This window comes from Cervus elaphus, chromosome 24 (genome assembly GCF_910594005.1).
Source record: "Cervus elaphus chromosome 24, mCerEla1.1, whole genome shotgun sequence".
Classification (NCBI taxonomy): Eukaryota; Metazoa; Chordata; class Mammalia; order Artiodactyla; family Cervidae; genus Cervus; species Cervus elaphus.
Window position 1 is genome coordinate 58,886,555 of NC_057838.1, and position 25,479 is coordinate 58,912,033.

The 25,479-nt window shown below is 49.9% G+C and overlaps 1 protein-coding gene and 1 long non-coding RNA gene across 2 annotated transcripts in view; one reads left to right on the forward strand and one right to left on the reverse strand.

Moving 5' to 3' along the window:
- RFT1 (RFT1 homolog) overlaps positions 1-8,551 on the forward strand; it is a 39,144-nt gene extending 30,593 nt beyond the window's left edge. The window contains exons 11-13 of the mRNA XM_043886399.1: positions 1,382-1,487; positions 6,428-6,677; positions 7,002-8,551. Of these exons, the coding sequence (XP_043742334.1) occupies positions 1,382-1,487; positions 6,428-6,677; positions 7,002-7,169 (524 nt within the window). The 3' untranslated portion in view covers positions 7,170-8,551. The remainder of the gene's footprint in view (positions 1-1,381; positions 1,488-6,427; positions 6,678-7,001) is intronic.
- A 9,128-nt stretch (positions 8,552-17,679) lies between these two features.
- Positions 17,680-19,680, reverse strand: LOC122682981. The gene is made up of 3 exons (XR_006337585.1): positions 19,536-19,680; positions 18,694-18,793; positions 17,680-17,843 (listed from the first exon to the last, which is right to left on the reverse strand). It is a non-coding gene; the product is annotated as an uncharacterized LOC122682981 (long non-coding RNA).
- Positions 19,681-25,479: the final 5,799 nt, after the last annotated feature.

Below are 25,479 nucleotides of genomic sequence, written 5' to 3' on the forward strand. Positions count from 1 at the left end.
TAACCATGAATAAGTTTCAGATTCTGAAACTCTGGAACTCCCCCTGTCCTGCCCTTTTCTTTTAGTGGTTTCTTTTTTTCTTTATTGAGGTCTAATTTACATAAAGTAAAATACTGTACTCTTAAGAGTTTCAACAAATGTCTACACCTTGTAACCAATATCCAGATTAAGATACAGAACATTTCCGTTACCCCAGAAAGTTCTCATAGGGCCCTTTCCACCCAGCTGCCCCACTGTACCTCAGAGGCAAGAACTGCTCTGATTTCTTATCACCGTAGGTTAGTATTACTTTTAAAAAGAATTTCATGTAAGTGAAATTACACAGTGTGAGCATTTTCATGTTTGGCTTCTTTCCCACAGTATGAAGTTTTTGAGATTCATGCATGTTTTCACATGGATCAATAGTTTTTTTTTTCTCCTTGATTGCTGAGAAGTATTTCTTTGTATGGATGGCCCACATGTTGTTTATCCTTTCTCCTGTCAATGATCATTTTGGGCTATTAGGAATAAAACTGCTACAGATATTTTTGTACACGTGTTTTTGTGAACATGTACATTTATTTCTGCTGGTTGTATACCCAGGAGTAGAATTTTTGGATAGTAGGTTGCGTACATGTTTATTTTATTAGAAACTGCTTGACTGCCTCTCGGTAATGGCCCTCTTAAAAGAGGAACTCAGGGAATCCCCGTCCTGTAGGTTAGCGACTCTACACTTTCACTGCTGACAGCCTGAGTTCAATCCCTGGTCAGGGAACTAAGATCCCACAAGCCACACAGCATGGCAAAAAAAAAAAAAAGAGGGGATCAATTCCATTTTAAGGCTCCTGATCTTCTGTTAGCAAATTTTCCCAAAGCTTGTTAGTTAGCTATAGAACTTAATCACTTTGTTTTAGAAGAAAATAACCTTACGAACCCTGATTCTCCCTGCAGAGTTGTGGGTGTTCTATCTCCATAGTTTGCTGCTCCTGAGTCCTGGGCTTCTTCAGGGCCTCTTCAGCTGAGTTTGTCTTCACCTGCAGGGCCACTGGTGTCCCTGAGTTCTCAGACAACAGGCTGCTTCTTGCTGATTCAAAAAGTGAAGTTTGTTTGCTGGCCAGATAACCAGCAAACAAGTTGCTAAGCAAGAAATCTGTGTTTAGTTGCTAAGCAAGAAATCTGTGTATCTATTCCTAACTGTCCATTTGTTTTTAGCTGTTTATTTTGGTCAGTGCCCTGGAATGCTCAGAGTCCTTCCAGATAGTTAAGACCACACATCTGCCCAGTGACCACACCAGCAGGGCTCATGACCCACTCTGGTGTTCTCTGGCCTCTCAGCTGATGTGAGGATGCACGGGGGCCTCCCACTTGGGCTCTGGAATCTCATCAGGTTGTTTCCTTACAGGTCCTGTCCTACTGCGAGCCTACTGTCTTTACGTCCTCCTACTTGCCATCAATGGAGTGACTGAGTGTTTCACATTTGCCGCTATGAGCAAAGAGGAGGTAGACAGGTAGGTAACCTTCAAGACACACCTATAATCATGGCCTTCCACCAAAATGAAGTAGCTTCTTTCTTTTCATTCTGAACGTGTGTTTATAGAAGACTCTTTTAGAGCCTGGAGTGTGGTGCTTTTTTCAGGCACCATTCAGTGAGTCTTCTCCACACTAGGGCTGGGGAGCAGCCACTGTACCTCGCCTCCCTTTGTCAAGGGAAAAATCTAGGCCCTGAAGGGCTGTGTTAGTCCTGCTTGGCAGAGGCAGGCACCAGACAAGACCCCCTCCTCCACCACCTCCTTGCCCAGTGCTCCAGAGGGTTACTCAGGAGCTTCCTCAAGAGGCAGGTCTACAGGTACTTCCGTGATGGTCCAGTGGTTAAGAATCCACCTGCCAGTGCAGGGGGCATGGGTCTGATCCCTGGTCTTGGAAGATTCCCCATGCCTTGGAGTAACTAAGCCCATGAGCCACAAGCACTGAGCCTGTGCCTCCTAGAGCCCATACTCCACAGCAAGACAAGCCACCGCAATGAGAAGCTTTAGCAGTGCAACCATAGAGTAGGACATGCACAGCAACAAAGACCCAACCAGCAAACAATAAAGAAATAATTTTTTTTTTTTTAAAGCAGACTTATGGACAGTCTCAGGGCTCTGTGACACTCAAGTGCGCATAAAAGTTTTGACACATTTTTTCCCGTCCATTGACCCTGAGGTTGGGACCTCTGCCCTGGACTTCAAGCAGTAGTTCTTAATACTGGTTATGAGTCAGAATGCCCGATGGAGCTGGTTAGAAATGAAGATTCCTGTCTACTGTACTCCCACCACTCTCTCTCCTACCGTACCTACAGTACCAGCAGCCCCTGAGCATGTAAATGTTTTCTTTAAAGCTCCTCAGTGATTCTGATGTCAACTTCTGGTATGAGCCTCTGATCCACACCCAGGATCATTGATCTCTTGTGTCCCAAATTCCAAAAGTAGAAAGGTAATATCTGAAGACATCTCTGTAGGATGTAGTTGAGAAGAAGGATAGCACTGATAGCGGCAAAGGAGAAAGAGGAAGAAGAGAGGAGAAGGGGTGGGAGTAGGAAATGGGGCAAGTAGCCCTCATTATCCCTTTGCCCCTTGAGGTCTGGGTCCCATGGGGGTTTCAGGAGGCCTCTGTAGTACCTTGAATGCTGTTGAAACCCCTCAGGGGCCTGGTAGGGTACCTCAGAGAGGGGGGAACCCTTCCTCTGATTCACAGCAGCCTTTGTCTGCTTCCCACTGTGGCCTATCTCAGAGGTTTGGTGACCTGTGGGCTACACCATAGTTGAGAACTGGAGTGTAGAGCAGCGGTCCCAGCCCAGACTGATCAAATTCCCCTCAGAAGTTCTGGCCCTCTCCCACACCAGCTGAACTGAAATTTTAGGGGCTTGGGCCGAGGAGTCAGCTCCAGGAGATCGCTGATGGTAGCTAGGGCTTGAGGAGCTGCTGACCCAGACCAGCTTTCAGAGTAAAAACTGCCTTGAACACTGTGACCCAGTGCATATTTAGGTGTGACTGAAACGAAGCTTCCACAAAGCAACAAGTACCCCAGTTACACACAGAACACACTGATGATGGCTTTTAATTCTGTTTCAGTTTTTAAAACTGCCATGTCATGACCCACTAAATTGATTTCCCAGCCTACTTTTAGGTCACAACCCATAGTTTTCAAATGTGGTCTAGACATGGTTTTTACTTCAGACAGTTAAATTTATAGCTATACACTGCTTTGAGTCTGTCCTTTTTTTTTTAAGTGGATATAAAGATCCTAAGTTTAATTTTGAAAATACTATGTTTTTAACTTGAAAGGTGCTTCCAACATGAAATAATTTAAAAATATAATTTAAAACATACTAAATAAGGTACTGAAGTGTGTTGGAAAGAACTCTGGACTAGGAATCTATCTCTTTGAAGGGAATTTTGTTACAATAATTGCAGCATTAATATTGAAGGGGAGAAACAAAACTAAGCCTGCTTAAAACATTAAAAATATATATCTTCCAACAAATCATGAGGGAGTACAGACAGTGACTGATTGCTTTAGTTTCTCTTATATTGCATTGAACCAGAGGAAGCAGCTTTTTAAGTTAGTTGTAATGGGACCTAGACAGCGTATTAAAATCTGGAAAATGATTTTCATGGTATTAGTCGTCAACATAGAGAAAAGACAGAGCCTTCTTCTCATCTGAAGTAACTCACTTCCCCTAAGAGTAAAATGTGGTTTTAAGCATGGTCTCCAAGTTTGTATTAAACACAGTAGCCCCCTTTTTGTCTGGGCTCCTGGCCCCAAGCCCCAGTCTTGTTCTGAACACATGGAGTACCTGGGCTCATCACTGATCTCAGCCTTTTTTTCCTTTTTGTGAATTTAGTCAGACATAAAACAGTAGTAAGATATTTTTGTAGTACAGTTGAGTAGCTTTTATCTATTTTACTTATTGAACTACAGGTTAATCAGTGTTTGTTTGTTTTTTAATAAAAATAAGGCATTTGGTTGGATGTGAAATAGTAGAATGTCCTTTGAGCTGCAAGTTCCTTTTTTGTTAATAGCCTCATAATCTATATAGAAGACGGATGGCTTTACATTACACCCCATTGAAGAATCTTGGTTGTGTTTTGTTAAGGCTGTCTCTTTTTTTTTGTTCATTTGACAAATTTTTTTGAGTATCTGTTCTCTTAAGAGGCATTGCTTTAAGCTACAGGAGTATAGCCATGAACAAAACAGATGTGATTCCCTGCTCTCCTGTAGCTGACAATAAGGGAAGCAGACAGCAAACAAGTTAATAGATAAGAAAATTGTGCTCTGTGGAGAACTAAAACAGGGTTATGTGGTGAGAGTGGGAGCCCTTTTAGGTCAGGAGGTCTTTCTGAGAAGGTTCCATTAGGCTGAGGCCTCGGTGACCAGGAAGAGTCTGCTATGCATAGATGGGCTAGAACCTTCAGACAGAGAGGACAGTGACGCAGAGGCTGAGGATTGACAGCTCCTTTGTCTGAGTTGTTGGCCCTTGAGTGCCCCACGTGGAGTTGGACTCCATAACTGTTGACTGAACGAAGGACAAGTACTGTCTTCTCACCTAGGCACTTAAGAGACCTACGCCATCCTCTCCATGGCTACCTGGGCTACATTGTTATGGCTGTACCTTGATGTTTTCAGCCAACACTCACTGGGGGACACTTCAGTTGCTTATCTTTTGATAAACCTGATTAAAGGTAACTTCCTGTTTATGTTAACCAAATCTTAGAAAATAATCATTGTTGCTGACTAATTTTCCATTGATTTACAAAGTGGCATTTTAATTTTATCTTTAAAATTCTTATTTTATCCTGAAGTGGATAATGTCTTTAAGGCTATAGATTTGTGAACTGTTGGAATGTTCAACAGTTGCAGAGCCTTCTTCTAATGAGAAACCGTAGACTTCCTCATCATTAGGGCCTCCCAAGTGGCTACACCAAAGAAGCCACATGGTGATTTGTCCCTGCTGGAGTTAACATGAATTAGCTACCAGTTTCATTCATTGTTTCCCTTCTGCTTGGAGTTGGGTGAACATGACTTTGAAAGTTTATGAACCCATGGTCTGAAGAAGAACCAAACATTACGCATCGTCTTCTTTTTGGAAAATTGGTCAGAGTACGGGCCCACCCTCAGTGACTTGTTATAAAGTTGGCCATTCTGATTATTGATTAGCATTAGTGAAGAAGCTTCCTCTGTGAAGATGTGGGCTCTTGTACTTCCACTACTCATTAAAAAGAAACCGTGTCGACTGACAAGCAAATGAATTACTTCTCTGGAATTCTAGATGAAAGCACTGTCCCCTGTTAGAGTATAGGTATGCGTGTGTGTTCTTGATGCCACACGCTCCGATAATTACGTCTCCCATAGCACCTTGGGCTTGGTCACCCAAAGGACAGGAACCCAGACATTTGGGGGACCCAGTGGCATTCTCGCCACCCTGCCTTCCTGTGCAGAAGCTGAGTGGTGGTCTCTGAGGTTTCCTAACCCGGCTGACACAGCTTGGGGATCTAAGGGGTTTGGTTTCCTCAACAACTATACACTCGATTGCCTACTGTGTGCTCAGCAGAAACAAGATGCTGGAGACTTTGGTTCATGGTTGTACCACAAGCCTGTTGGAAGACTTTTATCTTTTCTGAGACTCAGTCGAGAGCTGAAAACTGAAGATAACTAATTGATGTACTGCCCTGGAATCAGAGAAGTGAAAGGAACAGTGTAAGCCCTCCAGTCACAGGACCCACAGAGCTCTAGAATGTGGAGAGCCACAGAGAGATGTGTGAGCGTCTGGGAAACCCTGACAGTGGGCCAGGCCTTGCCTCCTCTTCCCATTCTGTATGGAAGCTGGTCACTTGCTTTGAGTGAGATCTGCTGGCCAAGGTTACGGGGCTTCTGCCTTTCCCAAAGGAAGCAGCGCTAAAGTTTAGGGGCCAGGGGTCAGGTTGGGCTGTTGGTTCACTCCTTAGGCAGATTACTCAGCCTCTCTGGGCCTGGTTTCCTTGTCTATAAAATGGATTCAAGCTCCACAGGAAAAGGGCCCTGTGTTCACCCACCAGCGCATCCCCAGCAGCACTCCCAGTGCCTTTCACAGTGGCTGTTCACATGAAACCGTTAATCCACGTCCTGTTCTTTGCCTCACTTTGAAGGCAGGCTGAGCAGGACTTTTATGCGTTTGTTTACAAAGTGTCACTTAACCAGTTACTATCCTTAAACACCATAAATATGTTGAATTGTTCATTTTTTTACTCTTCTATTCAGGGCTGAGGGGGACAGTGATGTTTCCATGTTATCCACTTAGCATTTGATGTAAAAATCTCCTGGATCATGGGATCTCAGAGGTGAATTCACATTCACGGCCCCTTTCCTTGCAGCAGCCCTGCCTTGGGACAAGGTACCCACTGCCCTGCATTGCCTGCCTCCCTCTCCCCAGGTACAATTTTACAATGCTGGCCCTGTCGTCTTCCTTCCTGATGTTATCCTATGTCCTGACCCGTTGGTGTGGCAGCGTGGGCTTCATCTTGGCCAACTGCTTCAACATGGGCATTCGGATCACGCAGAGCCTTTACTTCATCCACCGCTACTACCAGAAGAGCCCCCATAGGCCCCTGGCTGGCCTGTTCCTGTCACCCGTCCTCCTCGGGACATTTGCTCTCAGTGGTGGCATTACTGCTATTTCAGAGGTGAGACTCCCCGTAGCCTTCACACCACATGCTTTTGCAGTCTGTCCACTCTCCCTTGTTCCAGACATCCCCTTCCTATTCTGCCTGAACCAGCTGGACAAGTACTTGCTTCCTCATACCCCTTGCCCTAAGCTTCAGGCCAGCATCTTGAGATAGAAATGACTGAGCAGTGGTCTGTGGGAACAGAGTAGACCCTAGTCCATAGCTGTCAAACCTTTTCCTGACTCGAAGCTGGAGTAATAGAGTCTCCACTCTCCCTGGCTTGCCCCAAAGGAAGGAGATATGACTGGGGGGCCAGGGAGTGACGGTGGTTTCTTTCCACAGGTATTCCTCTGCTGTGAGTGGGGCTGGCTAGCCCGGCTGGCACACGTCGCTGTGGGGGCCCTCTGTTTGGGAGTGACCCTCAGGACAGCATTCCTCACAGAAACCAAGCTGATTCACTTTCTCAGGACTCAGTTAGGCGTGCCCAGACTCGCTGACAAAACGACATGACCTTGTGGAAGCCCTGTGGCACCTGGACCAGCTGTGGGGTGGTCTTGTGGGTGGAACACGTGTTCTGTGGAGGGGAGCCAGGCCAGGGGTCTGCAGTGCAGTGAGACCAACCCAGGCAGGTGAGTCGTCGGAGCGAACCACCGGACCAAACACTTACCATCCATTTGAGGTTTCAGATAGGAAGGGGTTTCATTTCTAAGGGAAGACCAAAAAGTTCTTTTAAAATAGATACAATTATTTTTTTCACCATTTTGCTGTAATCGGCATTTTTCTTTTTGAGTAATGTATTAATTCCTCTTGGGTGTGATTGACCTTAGGAACTACATGTCCCACATATTCTATCTTGGATGTCAATCGTTAATAATCATCTAGCTCAGAAGGACAGATATAGCGACTTTACCCTCCACAGGAGTATTTACCATATTCTATAACAGCAGGAAGGAGACTTGGTGTTTTGTGATGTTGTACAACAAAGTTGGCCCTGGAGTTGTGGCTTTCCCCACTGTGGCCTGGCTTTTTAGAGAAGGAGAAATGTTAATGAGAAATCCAAGAAATGAAGACACAGAGGCTTTTAGCTCACATTTCCCACAGTTAGCCAGGCGGAGTCAACATCTGTCCCCTTCATGACTGTCCTCCCAAAGGCTACCACGTGCCTTCCCACAGCAGGGGCAAGGCGGCTCATCTCTGGCCTGGCCACTGGAGAGAGGACACTGTGATCCTTCGTGAGCTGTCTTGTCCCCTGAAGGGAAGCCCGCTTTGCAGTTGGCTGTAAGTTCTCATGAAGAGGTTATACAGATGATAACTAGAGTTGAGTAGAGGTGTCTTTTTTCCATTAGAATAAAATAGGGTAAATTCTATATGGCAGGTATCACTGAACCACGCTCCTTTCCGGCTGACCCCTTACTTCCGGCCCTGGTCAGTGCACCTGAATTCCAGCCCCAGGACAAGGCTGGTAGGCCTCCAGGCCACAGTGTGAGCCCAGGTGAAGGTTTGCCTCTGTGCCCTGCATCTAGCAGGTGAGGTCACCAGGCTTTGTTATCAGGCAGCAAGGCATTTTTCTTCTGTTAATATATTCATTGATACCATTAATGTATTAATTAGATGTAATTGGCCTTTGGAGCTACATGCGCAAACTATATCTTGGGTGATGATAGTTAATAATCACCTAGCCCTGTTGTCCCCAAACCTTCTGTGTTTACACCCAGAGAACAGGGCAGCTTGTATCAGATGGCCGTTTGCCTGAAGTACACAAATTTAAATCCAGTGACCCAGGAGAATGGACACATGTATAGCTGAGTCTTTTCACTCTCCACCTGAAACTATCACAGCATTGTTAATTGACTATACTTCAATACAAAATAAACTGTTACTTAAATTTTTTTTTAATCAAGTAAAAATAAATCCACTGGCCCAGAGCCAGTGCCAAGAGGCCAAGGATAAAGACCCACCGGTGCCCTGAGACTAGGACCCAGTTACTTGGACACCCGTGTATCTAGTCAAAGAGAGAACACTCTGTATTAGTTGCAGGGATAGTAGCTAAATGCAAGGTGTCACTGAGCAGTCAGAGGCCCTCCAGAAGCATGGGCCTGGTCCTGTGTTGTCAAGCAGGGTCAACCCAGCTCAGAAGAAACTGATTGCTCCATGGGGTAGGGTAGGTGGCACATAGAGAAAACAGCCCTCCCTCGCAAGTACTTTTTTGCTCTCTTGAAGACACAGACATGAGCCTCCAGCCCTCACAATTTCCTTCTCTGCTGCCGTTGACCACCCCTCTCTCTGCTAGGACCCTGTCACTCAGCCCTGTCCCACTTAACCCCAGACTCGAAGTGTGGGCCTCACACCACCTTCCTCACAATCTCCTGGATTGCAAGTCAGAAATGTAGGTTTCCAGGACCCCTCCAGACCTTTGGCATCTGCATCTCTGGGGTGGGGCTTTGGGACCAGCTTTTTTGGCAAACCAGGGTTGGCATACCCTGTCATCCTCACCCAAGTCAGGGCCCAGGGCCAGTTCTGCTCATGTTCATGGCATCTGTGCCCAGCTCTAGGAAGAGAGTCACCCTTGCCTGAGTAGCATCACTGACTCCCTAGCTCCTCAGGAGCATGAGTTCCACAGCTCCCACTCTGCTTTGCTGCCCGGAGAAGCTCTGCACCTGACAGCGAGGGTGCATCTCATCTAGTTTCCAGCCAGCCAGCCAGGTGCTGCCGTCAGCACAGGCTGGCCGCCAGGCAGGGCCAGCTCCTCTGGAGAGATGGCCAGCTGGGATGGTCACCCAGGGCTCTTTGCTGTGGCCTGCTTCCTCGTTTATAGAAAGAGGAGTTCTCGTGGCCCAGGCTTTTGGGAAGCGGGTGTTTTCCCATTACTAACACCTGCCTCCTGGGATCCAGCACTTGAGCAGCAGGCCCTGTGTGGCCCATGGTCTCTGTCTCCACCCCGGCTGCTCCCTGCAGCACAGCTGGGCCCGACCACTGGTTCTGGGGCTTCCCCACCCCTCCTCACCCCCCGCCCCCTAGAGCTGCACCTGGGTCTGGAGGGGCTGGCCTACAAGGGTGCTGAGCTGCCCCACGTTACCCAGGAAGGAACTGAGGGGGAGAATCACACTTCAGGCCTTAAGTACCGCTTAAAATATAAGTGAGGCTACCTCTCCATGGAAGCAAGTCTCTAAAGCACATCCATTTATGAAACAGAAACCTCTGATGGTGAGAGCGACCGCATTTCATCTTTCTGTGCTGCCCTGGCCACACATGTGTTGGTGACGTGGGGTTTGGCCTGTCAAGTCCCTCCGTGAGGGGCTGCTGCATGCCACTTAAAGCTTCCTTAGCAGTGACTCGAGGCTCTGGTGGTGTGTATGCTCTGCCTCACCCCCTGCCACTTACCAGCCTGATCACCAAGGCACCTCTTTCCTCCTGCCTTTCTTTCTTTTTTTTTTAAACTTGGGTTTATATTGCTAGTTTCATGCCAATTTCCTGTGTGTATGCTCTGCCCCACCCGCTGCCACTTACCTACCTAGTTCACCAGGGCACCTCCTTCCTCCGACCCTTTTTTTTTTTTTAAACCAGTGTATTCATATTGCTAGTTTCATGTCAATTTTCCAATTTTAAAATGAGTAAATTATTTTCTCCACATTTGTGTGAAGATCTTTTATATCACTTCTTCTAAAAATGAAACAATTCTTAAATTTCATAAGAAAGGTGGGCAAGTACCTTAGGTATGTGAATCATTTTTAGTCGTCATCAGAACAGTTCTCCCTGCATTGGTGGACGTGACTGGATGGTGATCCCGACTTGGAAAGAGTGGCCGGCTCCCTCGGCCCTGCGATGCAGATGTCTGTGTCCCGGACTGACAGGACTGGCAGTTTATTCACTGCTTTTCCCTTCTGCCCAAAACAGTGTTCCGTGTTCTTCCACTGATGAGGCAGTTTCTTTCACCACCTTTCTTTTCGCCCACAGTCTGGGCCCACAGTCTCTCCTTTTGGCTGTAAGCTCTGTTCTGAGTGCAGAGCCCCTGAGGAGAAATGGAATTGGCCCAGGTTATCTTCATAGGGTGGCTCCTGTGGGCGCAGGGTCATAAGTGAACCAGTGGAGGGGCCATCCTTGGGGCAGGTGAGTGCCCGGTTCCATCAGCTGTCACCGGGCAGGGGCTGGCTGGGCAGGGCGGTGTGATTCAGCCAGAGTTGCCACTTCGGCCTCGCAGGAGCTGCCTGGGCCTGTGATGTAACGACCAACTTATGAGGGACTCTTCTAGCCCACCATGTACTTGTCTCCGTACCTCCCTCCCTCCTGTTGACTGTCCTGTCACAGTGCTGCCCTGATCTGACCAATGCACTTGGCAGGGGCCTCCTGGTGCAGAGTGCTCAGTGGGAACGGGACCTGAGAACCTGGCAAGCCTCGGTCCTTTAATCTCATCTGCACCACAGACGGGCCTTGGAATGGGGCTCTGACGCTGTCAGCACAGTGAGCGGTGACTAATTAAGACACGACTGCATTAGTCACGTTGGAGGTGACAACTGAGCAGCATGTTTTGGGTCCATGTTTGAGAGATCCTGACACACTTTTCAATTATGTGGAACTAATAGCATGTGGCCTCCACACAGCCGTGTTAGGCGGGAGAGAAGGGGAGTCTGCGATGAAAGCATGCCTCAGTACAGCTCCTCACTCACTTCTCTGCACTCCCTTCTGAAAATCACAACAGGTCACACCAGGGAGCGTGGCACTTGGGGTACCAGAGGGCGTCTTTCAGGAGAGTTACGAAACAACTCTGGGTGACATAGGAGCCACAGTCCTCTCCAAGGGTGCCTGTTGCGAACCCCATCATTGACTGTCCTCACTCTCCCTGGTCTCTGGGTACACTCTCGTCTGGGCCTGGCACGACCGGGCAGGGAGAGCCACAAGGACACAGGAGAACCAAAACGCTGTCACCATGAGGGAGATGGGATGTTTTCCTCCACAAATCTCAACTAAACTAGGGAATGTTGCTAAAACAGCTTTCCTTTTTGTTCCCCCCAGGGCATTGACAACAATTTTAAGAACAAACCAGATTAGCACAGCACCTTTTTTATGTTCCTGAACTAGAGCCGAAGATTCCTTTCTTGCTGACGTGACTTGTGAGAGTCCCTAAGTGGCATCTCTCCAATGACAAGAGGATGTTCTTGCAGGTGTGCAGATGTTAGGCTTTGGGTGGGATGGGGGGGTAGGGGCATAGAGGGGACAGAGCTGCTGGCTTTTCCTTTTTTTCCTTTTTTCTTTTGTAACCTGGAGTGACATCACGCGGGGCTGATGGCAAGATGCCCAAGCAGACTGGGCACTCATCCTTGCCTCCCCTCCCCTCAGCTCTCCCTGCAGCAACCCTGCAAACACAGGGCCGAGAGCCAGGCTCTGCAGGGAGCACCACCACCAGGGAGGTCCGCTTGTGTCCATGTCCGCCTTCTGAAGTACACAAGCAGGGTTTTGCTTTCTAAGCGGCCCACGGTGTCACATGCATGGTTATACCCAAGCCTGGCTGCCCTTTTCTAACTTACTGGGTGACCTTGAACAAGCCTCACTGTACCAACCATGGCACACAGCAGGTACCATCAACCTCTGGGCCCCATTCCTCCCTCGTTCACAAGGGCCAGATCTGAGCTCTTTTGATAACCTTGCGCCCAAGAGGGCAGAGGGGTCATCCGGCTCCTATGCCAACTGGAGCAGCACCTTTCTGATCGGAATGAAAACTGGGGATTACTCTTAAGAATTTGCTTGAAAGAGGAGTTCTTTCTGTTAAAACAACAACAAAACCCTGTCAAGTTTGAAATCTACAAGTCTGAATGTTTTAAACCTCCTCCCTGACCTTCCCTGACTTTTTCTCCCACAGTTCCTCCCCCCTTTCCGAGTCTTCATCTCATCTTAAAGAATTTAAGGTAATTGTTTTTGCACAGCCACTAGCATGAGTAACAGATATTTGGAAGAAACAAATCTGGCCCCAAATTATGTTGCGTTACAAAGAAAAAGTTGTCTCTTCCCCATGGTCCTCTCTCTGTGTTGGAGGCCTTGACCTCAGATGACATCACCAAGGAGTGGGAAGGGGGCTGACTTCAGCCACTCCAGCACTTTGTAACCATAGGCAGATCTTGCCTCTCTGTGCCTTGGTTTCCTCATCTGTCACTAACACACCCGGCATGGCACAGGGGGATGGAAGGAGAACAGAGGCTGGGCAGGCAAATGTAGCTCTGGAAGCTTCAGAGAAAACAGCCACTAGCAAGGCTTCCTGTATGTCCTGTGTACCCACCTCTCTACCATCTTTCTCTTCTGCTCCTCACCCTCGGCCAGTCCTCCCGACGCTCTCCACTCTAACGCCAGCCCAGGCTCTCTTCTCCCCACCTTCGCTCCCGTTGACCCAACTCCAGGCCTGTTTATGGCTGTCCTGGCAAAGAAGAAAGGAGCAAGGACATTACAGAACGGGTGATTTAACCCTTTTCTTCAGCGCTGTCACACCCAGAAGGCACTAAACCCCAAACACGTGGCATTAGTAAACACGCCCATCCCTCTTCCTTGGCTCCTGCCTTGTTTGGTTCTAAGAGTGTGCTCTGGAGCCCAGCAACACCTGTCTGGCCTCCAACCTTTCACCTCTCTTCACCTCTCTACCTCCCGGGCCTCACCCTGTCAGGCTCACTTGCACGTCAGCTCTATCACAGTCCTTTCTCTTTCTTTCAACAGCCCTATTTTCCTTCTCCCCTGAGAATTAGGAAGGCAGGTTGTGTGGGGGCTCCAGAAAGGATCTTGAAGATGGACCCAGCACCACTTCAAACATGACCTTGAGCAAGGTAGTTCATCCCTTTGTGCTTCAGTTCAATTTGTCTAAAAATGGGCATTAGAACACTCCCCTCATCGTGTATGGCAGGGAAACCATGAGAGGTTTGGAGGGGCATCAAGCAGGGGGTGCCCCACCAGCCCATCATTTGCTCTGTGAGTGGAATTATAAACCTGCCAAACACAGAGGAACAGTGGCCTCTGGGAACGTTTGCTTCACCCCTACCTGCTCCCTCCTCCCCACCCAAGCCCAGTCCACAGACATGTATGTGGTTGAATCTTTTTTCCTGCAGTGGCAACATTTCTTTCCCCTTTTCCTGAAGGCAGTGCTGCAGGTGAAGGGGAAACAAAAGCTCTTTTTCGGCCAAGGTTGCCTGGAGGAGCATAGAAGGTGAGGACATGGGTCAGGGAGACCGCCCAGGGTCTTCTGACTCTCAGCCAAGCTCTGGCGGCCCAGCTGGGGGAAGCAGAGCTGTAGTTTCCAGGCAGAGCCCAGCAAATGCCCTCTTTCAGGCTCAGCCTGAACTGCCCCACCCCCCTGGCAAGAGGGGATGCTTGCAAAGCCTGTTAAATGATTGTCAGCAATTTCAGAAATTGCCTCAGCTGGTAGTTTAAAATTTCCCTGCAACTTTAGATTAAAGCAGAAAGAAAAAAGACCCCTGGTGATAGACGAAGAGTGTGGCTTTGTCCAAGGAGGGCCAGCTGCTGTCGGCAGCTTCTGAAGAAAATGGAGGGATCTGAGTTGGTCCTGCCATGCGGGTGGGCGGCCAAGGGTACTGGCTCCCCTGGCCTCAGCTTTAGGCCTCGCCATGGTGACCATGAGGACACTCCCGCACCGCCCCCCCGACACAGTGCCTCAGTCTCCAATTTGCCAGTGTCCTCACCTTGAACCCACTTATCAAAGTTGATCTGAAACTTGAGTTCTTCCTCCTCCTCACCCCAAAAAGGTAACAAAAACAAGCTTTGCCTCTGCCATCAGCCTGCTTGTTGTTTTTTCCTTCTTTGGGCTGTAATGAAGGATGCAAGGTTCAGACCACTGGGCTTTCCCCTTCCGGAAGCAACTAGAAGAGAAAGGCAGTGCATGGGCTCTCCCTAGCTGCGGTGAGTTGGGGTTACTGCACTGCAGTGAAGACCCAATGTAGCCAAGTAAATAAATCATCATAATAAATAATTTTTTAACAAGGGAGAAGAAAGTTAATAAGACAGCATCCTCTGTCCTAGGTTCTGGCCTCAGTCGTTGGCAGCCTGTGGGCTCATTAGCTGTGGCTTGCTGGCTTAGTTGCCCCGAGGCATGTGGGATCTTCCCAAACCAGGGATTGAACCTGTGTTCCCTGCATTGCCAGGCGGATTCTTAACCCCTGGACCACCAGGGAAGTCCCTAATATTATTTTTTATTATTATTATTATTATTTTTTTTTGGCCACATCATGTGGCATGTGTGATCTTAGTTCCCCAACCAGGGATCAGACTTGCACCCCCTGCAGTGGAAGTGCAGAGTCTTAACCATTGGACAACCAGGGAAGTCTGAGGGGGTATTGTCTTGAGTGCTACTGTTAAGATGGGGTTTTCGTAAGCAAGGAAGTGTGTTCTGCTCACAGTTGGGACTCAGGGAGAGCAGGGAGACACCAGACACGTCTGAGTCTGGCCCTGATCCTTGAGTAAGGAGTCAGGCTGCTGACCTTGGTGTCTGGGTCATATCTGAGTGGTGGGGAGTCCTCTTTCTCCTCTTCCTGCTCCTCTTCAAAAGGCTGTGACCTGGGCGTGCTGGTTCTGATCCACCAGAATCGAGGTGCTCCAGGCTTCTTCATTCCCATCAGCCTCTGTGGGCCATGCTCTCCACCCTGCAAGGCTTCTGGTTACCTTCGCAGCTTGGGAGATGATGTTTTGGCCCTAGGGACCAGCTGTTGATCCAGATAATCAACAGAGGCAGAGAGCCTGGAAATTACATTCTAATTCTAGACCCGCTTCTGTCTTCTTGAAAGATCCTCTTCTCCATCTACAAAAGGTTCTGATCCCTACTCACTGTTGCTCTGGGACCACAGTGGGGGCCAAGGAGAAGCCCCATTCAGCAAAAATTGGGGCTGCGTGAAGAGTGGGAGAGCTGGTGGGCCTGAGTGCTCCGAGGCTGGAGCCTGGGGCTGCATCCAGACAGGGGACCAGAGAAGATGTCATCAGAGTCTAAAATATCTCCACGTATTGTTCTTCCTGATAGCAAATGATCTTATCTCCTAAGAGCATTATGTATTGTATTGAATAGGGATTTCATATATTAACTTATAAAGTATCCTGGGGCGGCCAGTACCCTGTAGACAGAAATGCCCTTCCATGGCCTCTTTGCACTTTGCATGTGGTGCATACATTTTCCTGTGTTCACACTGCCCTCTACATCGTTCTGCTTTTACTGCATGGTGTACCAGTTAAGTTGTTCCCAGATTCCCTACACTGAAAACCATGTGGTAGAGAACATCTTGACATGGAGACCTCGTCTGCACTTTGCCCACTCCAGGTTCCATCGCCTCCTCGGCTGCAAATGGAGTGTGTCAGGCACAGGGAACTGCTTCCCAAGGTGTCAGGAAAATCAACGATGCCCCAGGCCTGCCCCTGGAGAATCTGACTAATTAGCCGGGCTGGACGGGGAGCTTGGGAGCTAAAGCTACCAGTAAACAGAAAGGAAGTGAAACAACCCAGGCAGGCATCTCTACCGTCTGCTCCCACTCCTCCCTTGGGGTGACGTGGCTTCCTCAAGGAAGTGGCTTTGGGCCTTGTTTCCCTGCCCAGAGGCATGGGGTGTGTCCCGTTAGGCTCGAGGCCAGTTTGGGTAGCCTTCGTGGGCACTTGGTGAGCCTCCGGCCCATAGGTGGAGTCCGTGGTCTTGACAAGGTCACTCCAGACCTGACCATGGATCCCTGATAAGCTGTCTCTCAGTTCTGTGACCCTGGACAAGTTACTCCACTTCTCCATCCTCAACATGCCTCTATCTAAACTCTACCTATTTTAATTTTCAGTTTTTCTTTTGATCAAAAGAACACAGGTACACAGTTTTGAAAGATAACCCCAAACAGCAAGTTCTGCATCCCCCTCCCAAGCTACCCTCTCCTTGGCCCATCATTTTAGTTCTTTTGGTCATTTCTTCTGTTTCTCTTCATATTTGTAAGTAATTTGCTTATGTTACTATTAATTGTTTCCACTTTAGAATATTGACCTCTTATGGAACAATCAGCCCACTTTCTGCACAGTTCCCATCTTCCCAGTGTCAGGATTTGGGGTAAATTCATGTTTACATGTTTAAAACTATAAAAACATTATTCTCTGCTAAACCAAGTAGTATCCTATTTCCTTTCTACTACAATCATTGTTTATTGTCAGACTATTAATTATCTCATTATTTGCGTTCTTAAAAATACTTTATGTTCTTCCCTACAAAATCATAAAACTGAGAAAACACCATAAAGCTCTTCTCAACATGACTAACCTCAACAAGTATCACAGATTCTGTGTTTTCCCTGGAGACCTTGCTTAGGGAGCCCCACATCCCACCTCCTCCACTCTCACCGTCCCATCCGTGGGCCCCTCCCTTCCCCAGAGGGAAAAGGCTCAGAGAAGTTAAGGAACTTGGCCCAGCATCGTAACACTAGTAAGATGGCGGCAGAGATGTGGGTCTATCCCAGGAGACGCAGTTACAGTCAAGAGCCACCACCCTCTCACCTGCCCAAGGATGCTGCAGTCTGGTGGGGTGGGGACCACGTAAAGAGAACCACGTGGTGGGGGTCTAATCCACAACAGCACATGGTGGGAATTCCCTGGTGGTCCAAGAGTTAGGACACAGCACTTTCACTGCTGTGGGCCCCAGTTCAAGAAACTAAAATCAAAAAAAAACACAAAAAAAACTAACTAAAATCCCACGGGCTGTGCAATGAGGCCGAAAAGAGGATTGCATGTGGTGTGGAGGTCTCGGCCCTGACTACAGAGGACAGAGGTGGGTATTCCCGGCAAGACCCCCTGCGTCCATGTCCATCCCTGACCCAGGCTGAGCCAGAAGCCCACCGATAGCTGGGTCCACACTCTTCTCTGACCGCCTATGGCTAACTCCTCTTAAAAGAGGCTAAACCAGCCCTCATCTCACTGCCAGGCTGACACGTGCCTCCCAGGGCCACCGGCAGCGCCCTCATCACAGGCCAGTCTCCCACCACCCCAGGTCCCCTTCACTGGGGGCCTGAGCTCTGACCCCAGTCCCCGCCCTCTGCACCAGAGGTGTTTTCTCTTCCTCCCTGGTCACAGTCAGCTAAGCTCAGCTCCAGGGAAGGCATGGAGGTTGCAGTAGTTCCAAGGGCCTCAGAGGATCTGGTCATCCAGTTGTTCACACACGGGCAACTCCCAGCCGTGGCCACCAAGTCCCTAAAGACAGCACACACCTCAAGTAGGCAGAGAACCTTCTGAGTCCAGAGCACTTGCTGGAAAACCCTGTGCCTCACACAGAAGAGGCCTGTGCGTGGTCTGAGGCTTCTGGTGACCACCATCCACCCGCCCCTGAGGCTGTACCCCAGAGTGTCATCAGACAGAAACCAGGCCAGCCAGACCCCGCCATGGGACATAGGGGCTGGTTCGGGGCACATCTTGCTGGCCTCAGCCATCATGAGGCATTTGGGAAACGAAAGATGCATAGATCTCTCCAAGCAGCCACATGCCTTCTAAACAGACAACTCCCCAGGACTTAATCGGCATCTCACAATCGGTTTGCTAAGTAGGGAAGAAGAAAGTGTGTGGTTGTCATGGCAACACCAAATTGCCCAGGACTGTTGGTCTCTCAGGTGGGAAAGGAGGGAACAGAGCCCAGCCTCTGTTTCCCTGGTGGGGATGATCTAGGGAGCAGGGGTCAGGCTGGACACAGCTGCTTTCTTCCCACCCTGCCAGCTCGGCACTGAGGGCCTGAGCCACGCGGCTTGGTGTGGTGTAAAGGGGGCTGGCTGATTCAGGGCCCTCCCCCTGGGGTCTGGGTCCAAGGTTGCTCAGCATGAATGTCTCAGCCCCACCTCAGAGCAGCTCAGACTTGGAGCCCCCTTCTCCTGTCCCCCCAATCCTAGGACTTCCTAGCAGAGCTGTGCCCTCAGGCCTGGTTAGGGACACGCACACAGCTGGCCTTGCTGGATTAGCCTCTGAGTCTTCTTGAATGGCCGAGGGAACAACAGCCTCACCCAGAGCGCCAGCCAGAGTCATACAGAGGAGGGAGTGGAGCTGGTCCACTCACCAGTACACTGCGCTGCCAGCCCAGCCTCCTCTCCACCAGGAACGGGATGAAGCCTCCTGACGGGTTGCCCCCTACAGTCTATGCCAAGCTGGGCGCAGGCCTGTGTGGGGGTGAGCAATAGAGGAGGGAGGTGCTCAAGTGGAAGAGGTGAGCACTAGGAACCTCACCTGCACTGACTCTTCTCTGAGGCCCTGCTGACCAGAGTGCACATTCATTTCTCTGGTCCCAGGGCTTGGTTGTAGGAGTCGATGAACAGCGCATTCATGAATGAATGAGTGGATGACATATGCAGTGAAAACTGGGAGCAGAGGAAATGGAAAGGCCAGGTCAGGATGAGGAGCTGGAGTATGGCCTCAAAGGGAGGTGTTTGTCGGACTCCCCATCCTCCAGTCTTCCCCAACCTTGGGGCAGCTTCCGTCTTCCAGAGGGACCACTGAGGTCCCTGGCAGATGTGGCCCTGTCACTTGATCTCCCTTCAGAGCGGCGGGGACCCCAGGGCCCATCCCCCCAGGGCCTGGCTCACCTGGTCCCTGATGGGGGCCGTCTCCCTGGGACCGCCACAGACCTGACTCCTTTTGCTACAAGGCCTGTGGATTCTCTCGCTGTCCAATTAGTGCTAATTGGGAGCAGGGAGTGTGTGCATGTGTGGGGTGGGCCTGCAGCCTGGATGTCCTTCTTAGAACCTGGAGGCTTCCTGGGACGGGCCCTTGCCCAGAGCCGCGGGGTCTTGGTGGGACTGAGTGGGCATGGTCTGTGCTGCATGCTTTTCTCCAGAGAGCTAGTGCTGTCACTGTTCACCTCCTACCCTGGGCACCAGCTGCCCCAGGGCCAAGCAGGCCTACCTTGTTCATGCCGAATCCTCAGCAGCTGGCACAGAGCCACAACTCAGCATTTCAGACTCCAGGAATGAAGGGAAGGCCTCCGAGGCTGGCAGGAGAGGCATGGAGGGACTGGGGGAATGACCCAGTCCCCACCTCAGCCCAGGATTCAGTAGAGGCCTGGAAAGACGTGCTTAAGTTGATGGCTTCACACTTGGCGCCTCCCTTGAGGAGCAGAGGGTGCTGAGGCCCTCCCTAGAGAGGTGGGACTTCCCCTCAGTTTCCCCTCCTCCCCCAGGTTTCTGCCTCCTTTCACCTGGGGCACAGATGGGGGTGTCCAGAGGCAAAGCACCTTTAGAGGCTGCGATGGGAGAAGCAGGGGCGTGGGCACGTGGGGAGCCTAGGCAGGCACACTCCCCATTCTGGAGCTAAGGTTTTCTCCCTGTCTCCTGGAGTGCTGTGTCGACCTGGTCTGTGAGGGCCCTCCCCTGGGCACGTCAGGCCTCCCTCTTGGTGAACCCAGACCCTGTGACCCTAGGACCCTGGGGTTACCCAGAGTCTGGAAGCATGGCCCTCAGGGGTCAAAGGTGCTCAGAGATTAAGATAGCTGAGCCAGCTCCTGGGACCAGCCTCAGTTTCAGCCCCTGTAAAACGGACTTGTTCCTGTGCAGCAGATGGGGGCAGCCGGCTGCTCTGAGGTCCGGAATCCAAGAGGAGAGACCTGACCGCTGTTGGCCACTAGAGGGCAGGACCTTCCCGTGTGTTTCCTGCAAAGGACTAGCGAGTAGGACAGCCCGCAAGACAATGGCGAGGCAGGCCCTGGACACAGGCACAAAACGCTGAATGGCTGCTCGTCCGGTCCAGCAGAAGCTGGAGCACTAACCAGAAGTCCACCTGGGCCCTAGACCCCACAAGTCCTCACTGAGCCTTTAGGCTCTCACCTCCTGAGGGGCCGGTCCTGAGTCTGCCCTCCCCTTCTTAGAATACGAGCGGCAGAGGAGCAATTAGAACAGCCTCCTGTGTGGACACAGGACAGATTGCCAGCATGGACAAACTCCTGCAAGTCTCCTCTGTGGTCTTCCAGAGAGACACTGAGAAGTGAACTCGCAGAGCTAAATCACCCTCCAAACACTTCCATTGCACACCCAGGGTTAGAGGACTGCTGCACTTTGTTGCACTAACAGTTGGATAAAACATCTCCTTTCAGTGTGAATTTCTTTTCATTACTCATCTTGTCCAGTGTGAACATGCATGCATGCTCAGTTGCTCAGTCGTTTGTGACTCCATGGACTGTAGCCTGCCAAGTTCCTCTATCCATGGGATTTCCCAGGCAAGAATACTGGAGTGGGTTGCCATTTCCTTCTCCAGGGGATCTTCCTGACCCAGGGATCAAACCCAGGTCTCTTGCATCTCCTGCATTGGCAGGTGGATTCTTTACCAACTGCACCACCTGGGGAATTCTGAACAGGTGGGGATACTCACCACTATACTACTCATCTTATTTGTTACTTACTAATTTATTTCTTGCTTATATTTAAGATACATAGTTTTATATCTTAAAGGCAGGAGCTGTCTGGTAAGACCTCACTTGAAGTAGTTCCCTGACCCCTGCTCCTTCTGTGAGGCCAGGAGACCTGGAGATGGAGGTCAGTGGCCTGCTGGGCCCTCTCCTCCAGGCTGGACCTGGACTATACCCTGGCCCCGGGTTTCTCCCTGACATCTGACAGCAGGGCTGGCTGGGAGTGTAGCTGGCATGGTCCCTGCTCAGGCTCAGTCTAACCAGGGGCAAACTGCCTTGCCCCAAAGCAACTCACGTGGGAAAGACTGACCTTTCCTGGACTTCTGATTCTGGATGAACAAATTCCAATCTAGCTCTGGCTTCACTTCCTGCTTCTAGCAAATAGGATGAAGGAGGACCCAGGATGGAAGGTTGAGAGGCAACAGGCAGGCAGGTGCTTTGGGCAGTGGGAAGGTGGGGTCTGGGTCCTGGGAGCTCAGTGTAGATTCCACCAGGCCAAGTGCTGGGAGAGATGGAAGTGCCAAGCTTGGGGCTCTCCTGGGCCTGTCTCGGATGTTTCTCCCAGGCTTCCCTGGGAGCTCAGCATGCCTCTTCCACGCTCTCCTCCACCCCCTAACAGATTGCACTGAGGATTTGCCAGCCAGTAGCCACCAAGAGCCCAGAGAAACAGAGAGCAAGCCCATTTGATGGGTTGTTTGAAAGCCCATTCTTGGGATGCACCAGTTTGTCTTCAACCAAAGGAGACCCCCACCCCCTGCCCTGGGGGAGGGTGAGGAGACAGAGAGTGCAGGGGGCAGAGCCTGGATGGGCTTTCTGCCGGGCTGCAGTGCTTTGGGGCTACACTGGAGAGCATCTGAGTGGACAATCTCAGGCAAGTGACTTTCCTCTGAACTCCTATGTCATCATCTGTAAAGTAGACAGAACACTATCTGCCATATAGGGTTGCGGTGAGAACTGAATGAATCCACACGTGGACAGACCACGTAGCACAGGGCTGCACACATGTGACAGAGATCACAAGCAGTCACTGATCAGACTGCCCAGCAGTTAGTAGAGGCCCATTGTTATCACAGCACCAACAGTTTATGTGCCCATGGCCTCAGGCACCTGGGCACATCTGTAAGGCCTCGCTTGTTGCTGTGGATCCTCCCAGCATGTGTGTGCACGACTGTGTGTGGTTTGTGTTTTTCCACAGGTAGACAACCACATCTTGCCACAGATGTGGGTGTGGGTCCCCTGGGGTCATTTCTTCTGCAGAACCAGTTCTCAGAAGGTAACAAGTAGGGGGAAGTCTGAGGAAGGGCTGGTGATAGGATGGAAGGTGGAGTGGACAGGCTGAGCTTAGGGAGAACACAGGGCAAGAAAAAATAGAGATGAGGTTAGTCCATGTTGGGTGCAGCGGCTAAGGTCTGTTAAGGTCAATCCCTGACATCTTCTGCAACAGGGTTACCCCTTAGGAGGGGGTTGGGCTGGGCCCCTCCTTCCCAGCAAGGTTGGCAGCCAGGCAGTCCTGGGGCCTCAGAAAAGCCCAGGCTCTAGTGGTGACAGGTGGCCCAGCTGACTTGAGAGCATGACGTGGCCCATCCGGCTGTGATCTGCCTCCTAGGCCTCCCTGCTGTAAGCTGCCACTTACAAGTGTGTGATCTCATTCGCCAGCCAGTGGGCTCGACTGAGACCAGAACCAGGAGGATCAGTTGCCAGCCAGGATCCTGCAGGATCGGTTGGACGAAAGGAGGGCTTGTGTGCAGACACAGGGTCTCTGCTTGCCTCTTCACAGCTGCTCACCTGAGGCTCCTCATTTTGGAGTGTATTCTGGAGGCTTATTTTCCTATGGCGGAATAAGTCACAGTCAATAAAGGGCACTAATCCGGACAGCCATGTAACCATGACCAGAACAAGCTTCGTCACTGCAGAAAATTCCCTCCCAGTCACTAGCTCCTACCCAAGAAGTAACTATTACTCTGGCCTTCTGACCTCCATCATCAGAAATTAGTTTTGCTGTCCTGCAACAAGTAAATGTAGCTACATAACATGTTCTTTTTTATGTCTAGCTTCTTTTTAAAAAATATTTATTTATGTATTTATTTGGCTGTGCCATGCTTTAGTTGCGGCACATGGGATCTCCGATATTCCTTGCGGTGTGCAGGATCTTTAGTTGTGACGTGTGAACTCAGTTGGGAGTGAGATATGGGATCCAGTTCCCGTACCAGAGATCAAACCTGGGCCCTCTGCATTGGGAGCTCAGAGTCTTAGTTGAGCTAAGATCCAGTTACTGTGGACCACTGGGGTAGTCCTGAAACTTCTTTTGATCAGCATGAAGTTTTTTAGATTCATAGTTTTGCTGTGTCTAGCATTTGTTCATTCCTTTTTATCACTGAGTAGTACTCTATTGTGTAAATGTACCACGAGTTATCTATTCTGTTGACAGGCATCTGGGTTGTTTCCAGTTCGTCTATTATGAATAAAGCTGCTCTGAATATTCTTGTGCAAGTATCTGTGTGTGGGTGTGTTATTTCTCTTGGGAAAATTTAACCACAGAGTAGAGAAACTGGATCACAGGGTAAATGTGTGTTTAGCTTGATAGGAAACTGGTAATAGTAATGGATGCGAATTCCAGTTGTTCTTCATCCTTGGAGGCTTCTCTGCTCGAGATGCTTCGTTGCCTCAAGGAGCCCACCCCATTTCCCTTCTATAAGTGAGCCTGGCTTCTAGAGGTGGCAGCATCCTCTGGGAACCCAGAGTCCTGCTGCAGTGGAGGATCTGGCTGATGTGGGAGCCAGCAGGCAAGAAGGGAGCTCACATGTGGCAAGCACCACCTACAAGCTGGGCACCACACAAGACTTTTACTTGACTGCTTTGACTTAATCCTCTGGTTGCTGGGGTCCCGCCAAGAATGGTGCACAGACATTTACTACCTGCAGAGAGCCTGTCCCTACCTGCCAAGGTTGCCTGTCCCCAGCAGTGCCTCCCGGCTGCCATATTGAATCTTTTAGAGGGCCCAGTACAAAGGCACTGGAAGGGTCTGTAGAGCCTCTCCTTCCCCCCAACCTGCAAGAGGAAAAGCCAGGTTCTGGGAGAGAAGGGACAAGTAGACCCTGATTTCCTGCTCCCAGCTCAGGAGAGGAAATCAGGCCTCATTTTTTGGAGATAGGCCCTTTCTAGGACCCCGTTTCATTGAACCAACCAGGACTTCACTCGACTGGGAGCATTTCTGGGTTGGCCATTTAATAGATCTGTGTGGGTGCCTTGGTCCCACCTGTGGAGGCATACAGCCAGCGTCAGTGAGAGGAGGAATGCATGAGTGATTTAGTCTGACTCTGCCGCTTGGAAAGCTCCTTATTTGAAATAGTGACAATCGTGTTCGCAACCCAATCCCAGATCTTAGAGCTGAAAAGAACCTCTAGACATCTTTGAGTGTGTTGATCTACTTTCAATAGCCCAAATGTTACTAGCCACATTTGAAGAATAGTCATTGATACCAGGAAGTCGAAAGTGACTGTCTCAGTTCTGTGCTCCAGAACTGACTGAAGACAGTGGAGAATAGAAACTGGAGGCCTTAGGAGCAAGACCCAACAGGAATGAAGACCACACATCTCAGGAATCATAAAGTAAGTAATGAGAAAATTAGAATTCAATTGGCTACACTTCATTTTTGTACAAAGCTTCTGAGTAGAGCAGGGTCCACTGGCATTTTCTCTGATGTTGTGTGTATTATGCAGAAATCTCTTTCCTCCCAAATAGGAGGAAACTGGTGCTGACTAGCTGGAAAACAAGTTGGGGTCCTAGAAGTGGCACCATAACATCTGGCTTGAAGCCCAGCTAGGTAAGCGAGACTCTTGTTTATCCGGGAGATTAAGCTTCCCTGTTGCTGTAACAGGTATCAAACAAACATAGTAAATGTCCCTGTTAATGTTTTATAGATTGACACCTATATCCTAATAGCTATTGAATGTAAGCCATATATTAATAAAAAAAAAAAATGGGGGGAGGAAATGGCAGCATGGGAAGAGAACAAGGAGTGCAATGGAAGGCTTGGGACAGGAGGGAACTCTTGTCCCCAGTTATGGCAAGCAGGTGGGGGATGCAGAACGGACGTGGCATCAGAAGGGTGCAGGCCACCCTTGCTCAAGTCCAGCAGATGGCTCTGGGGAGAGGCTGGGAGGGTCCGATGTCATGTCTCCCTTTACTTTTTCCTCTCCTGGTGGGCTTGCCCTCCTAATTCCCTTCCAAGGGCCCAGTGACCATTATCTCTTCATGAACCTCCCACCTCTGATCCTCCAGGAGGCCACAACAGGCTTGGAGAATGTTCTATGGCTGAGTTGGCCCTAATCTCTATTCCCTCCTGGCTCCTGGGCTGTGAGCAGCCAAATACAGGAGCCCTTGGCCAGCATAGTGAGCCTTGGTGTCCTGCTTCCAAATGCCAACTCCTCAGCCCCAGCGTGGACCCCC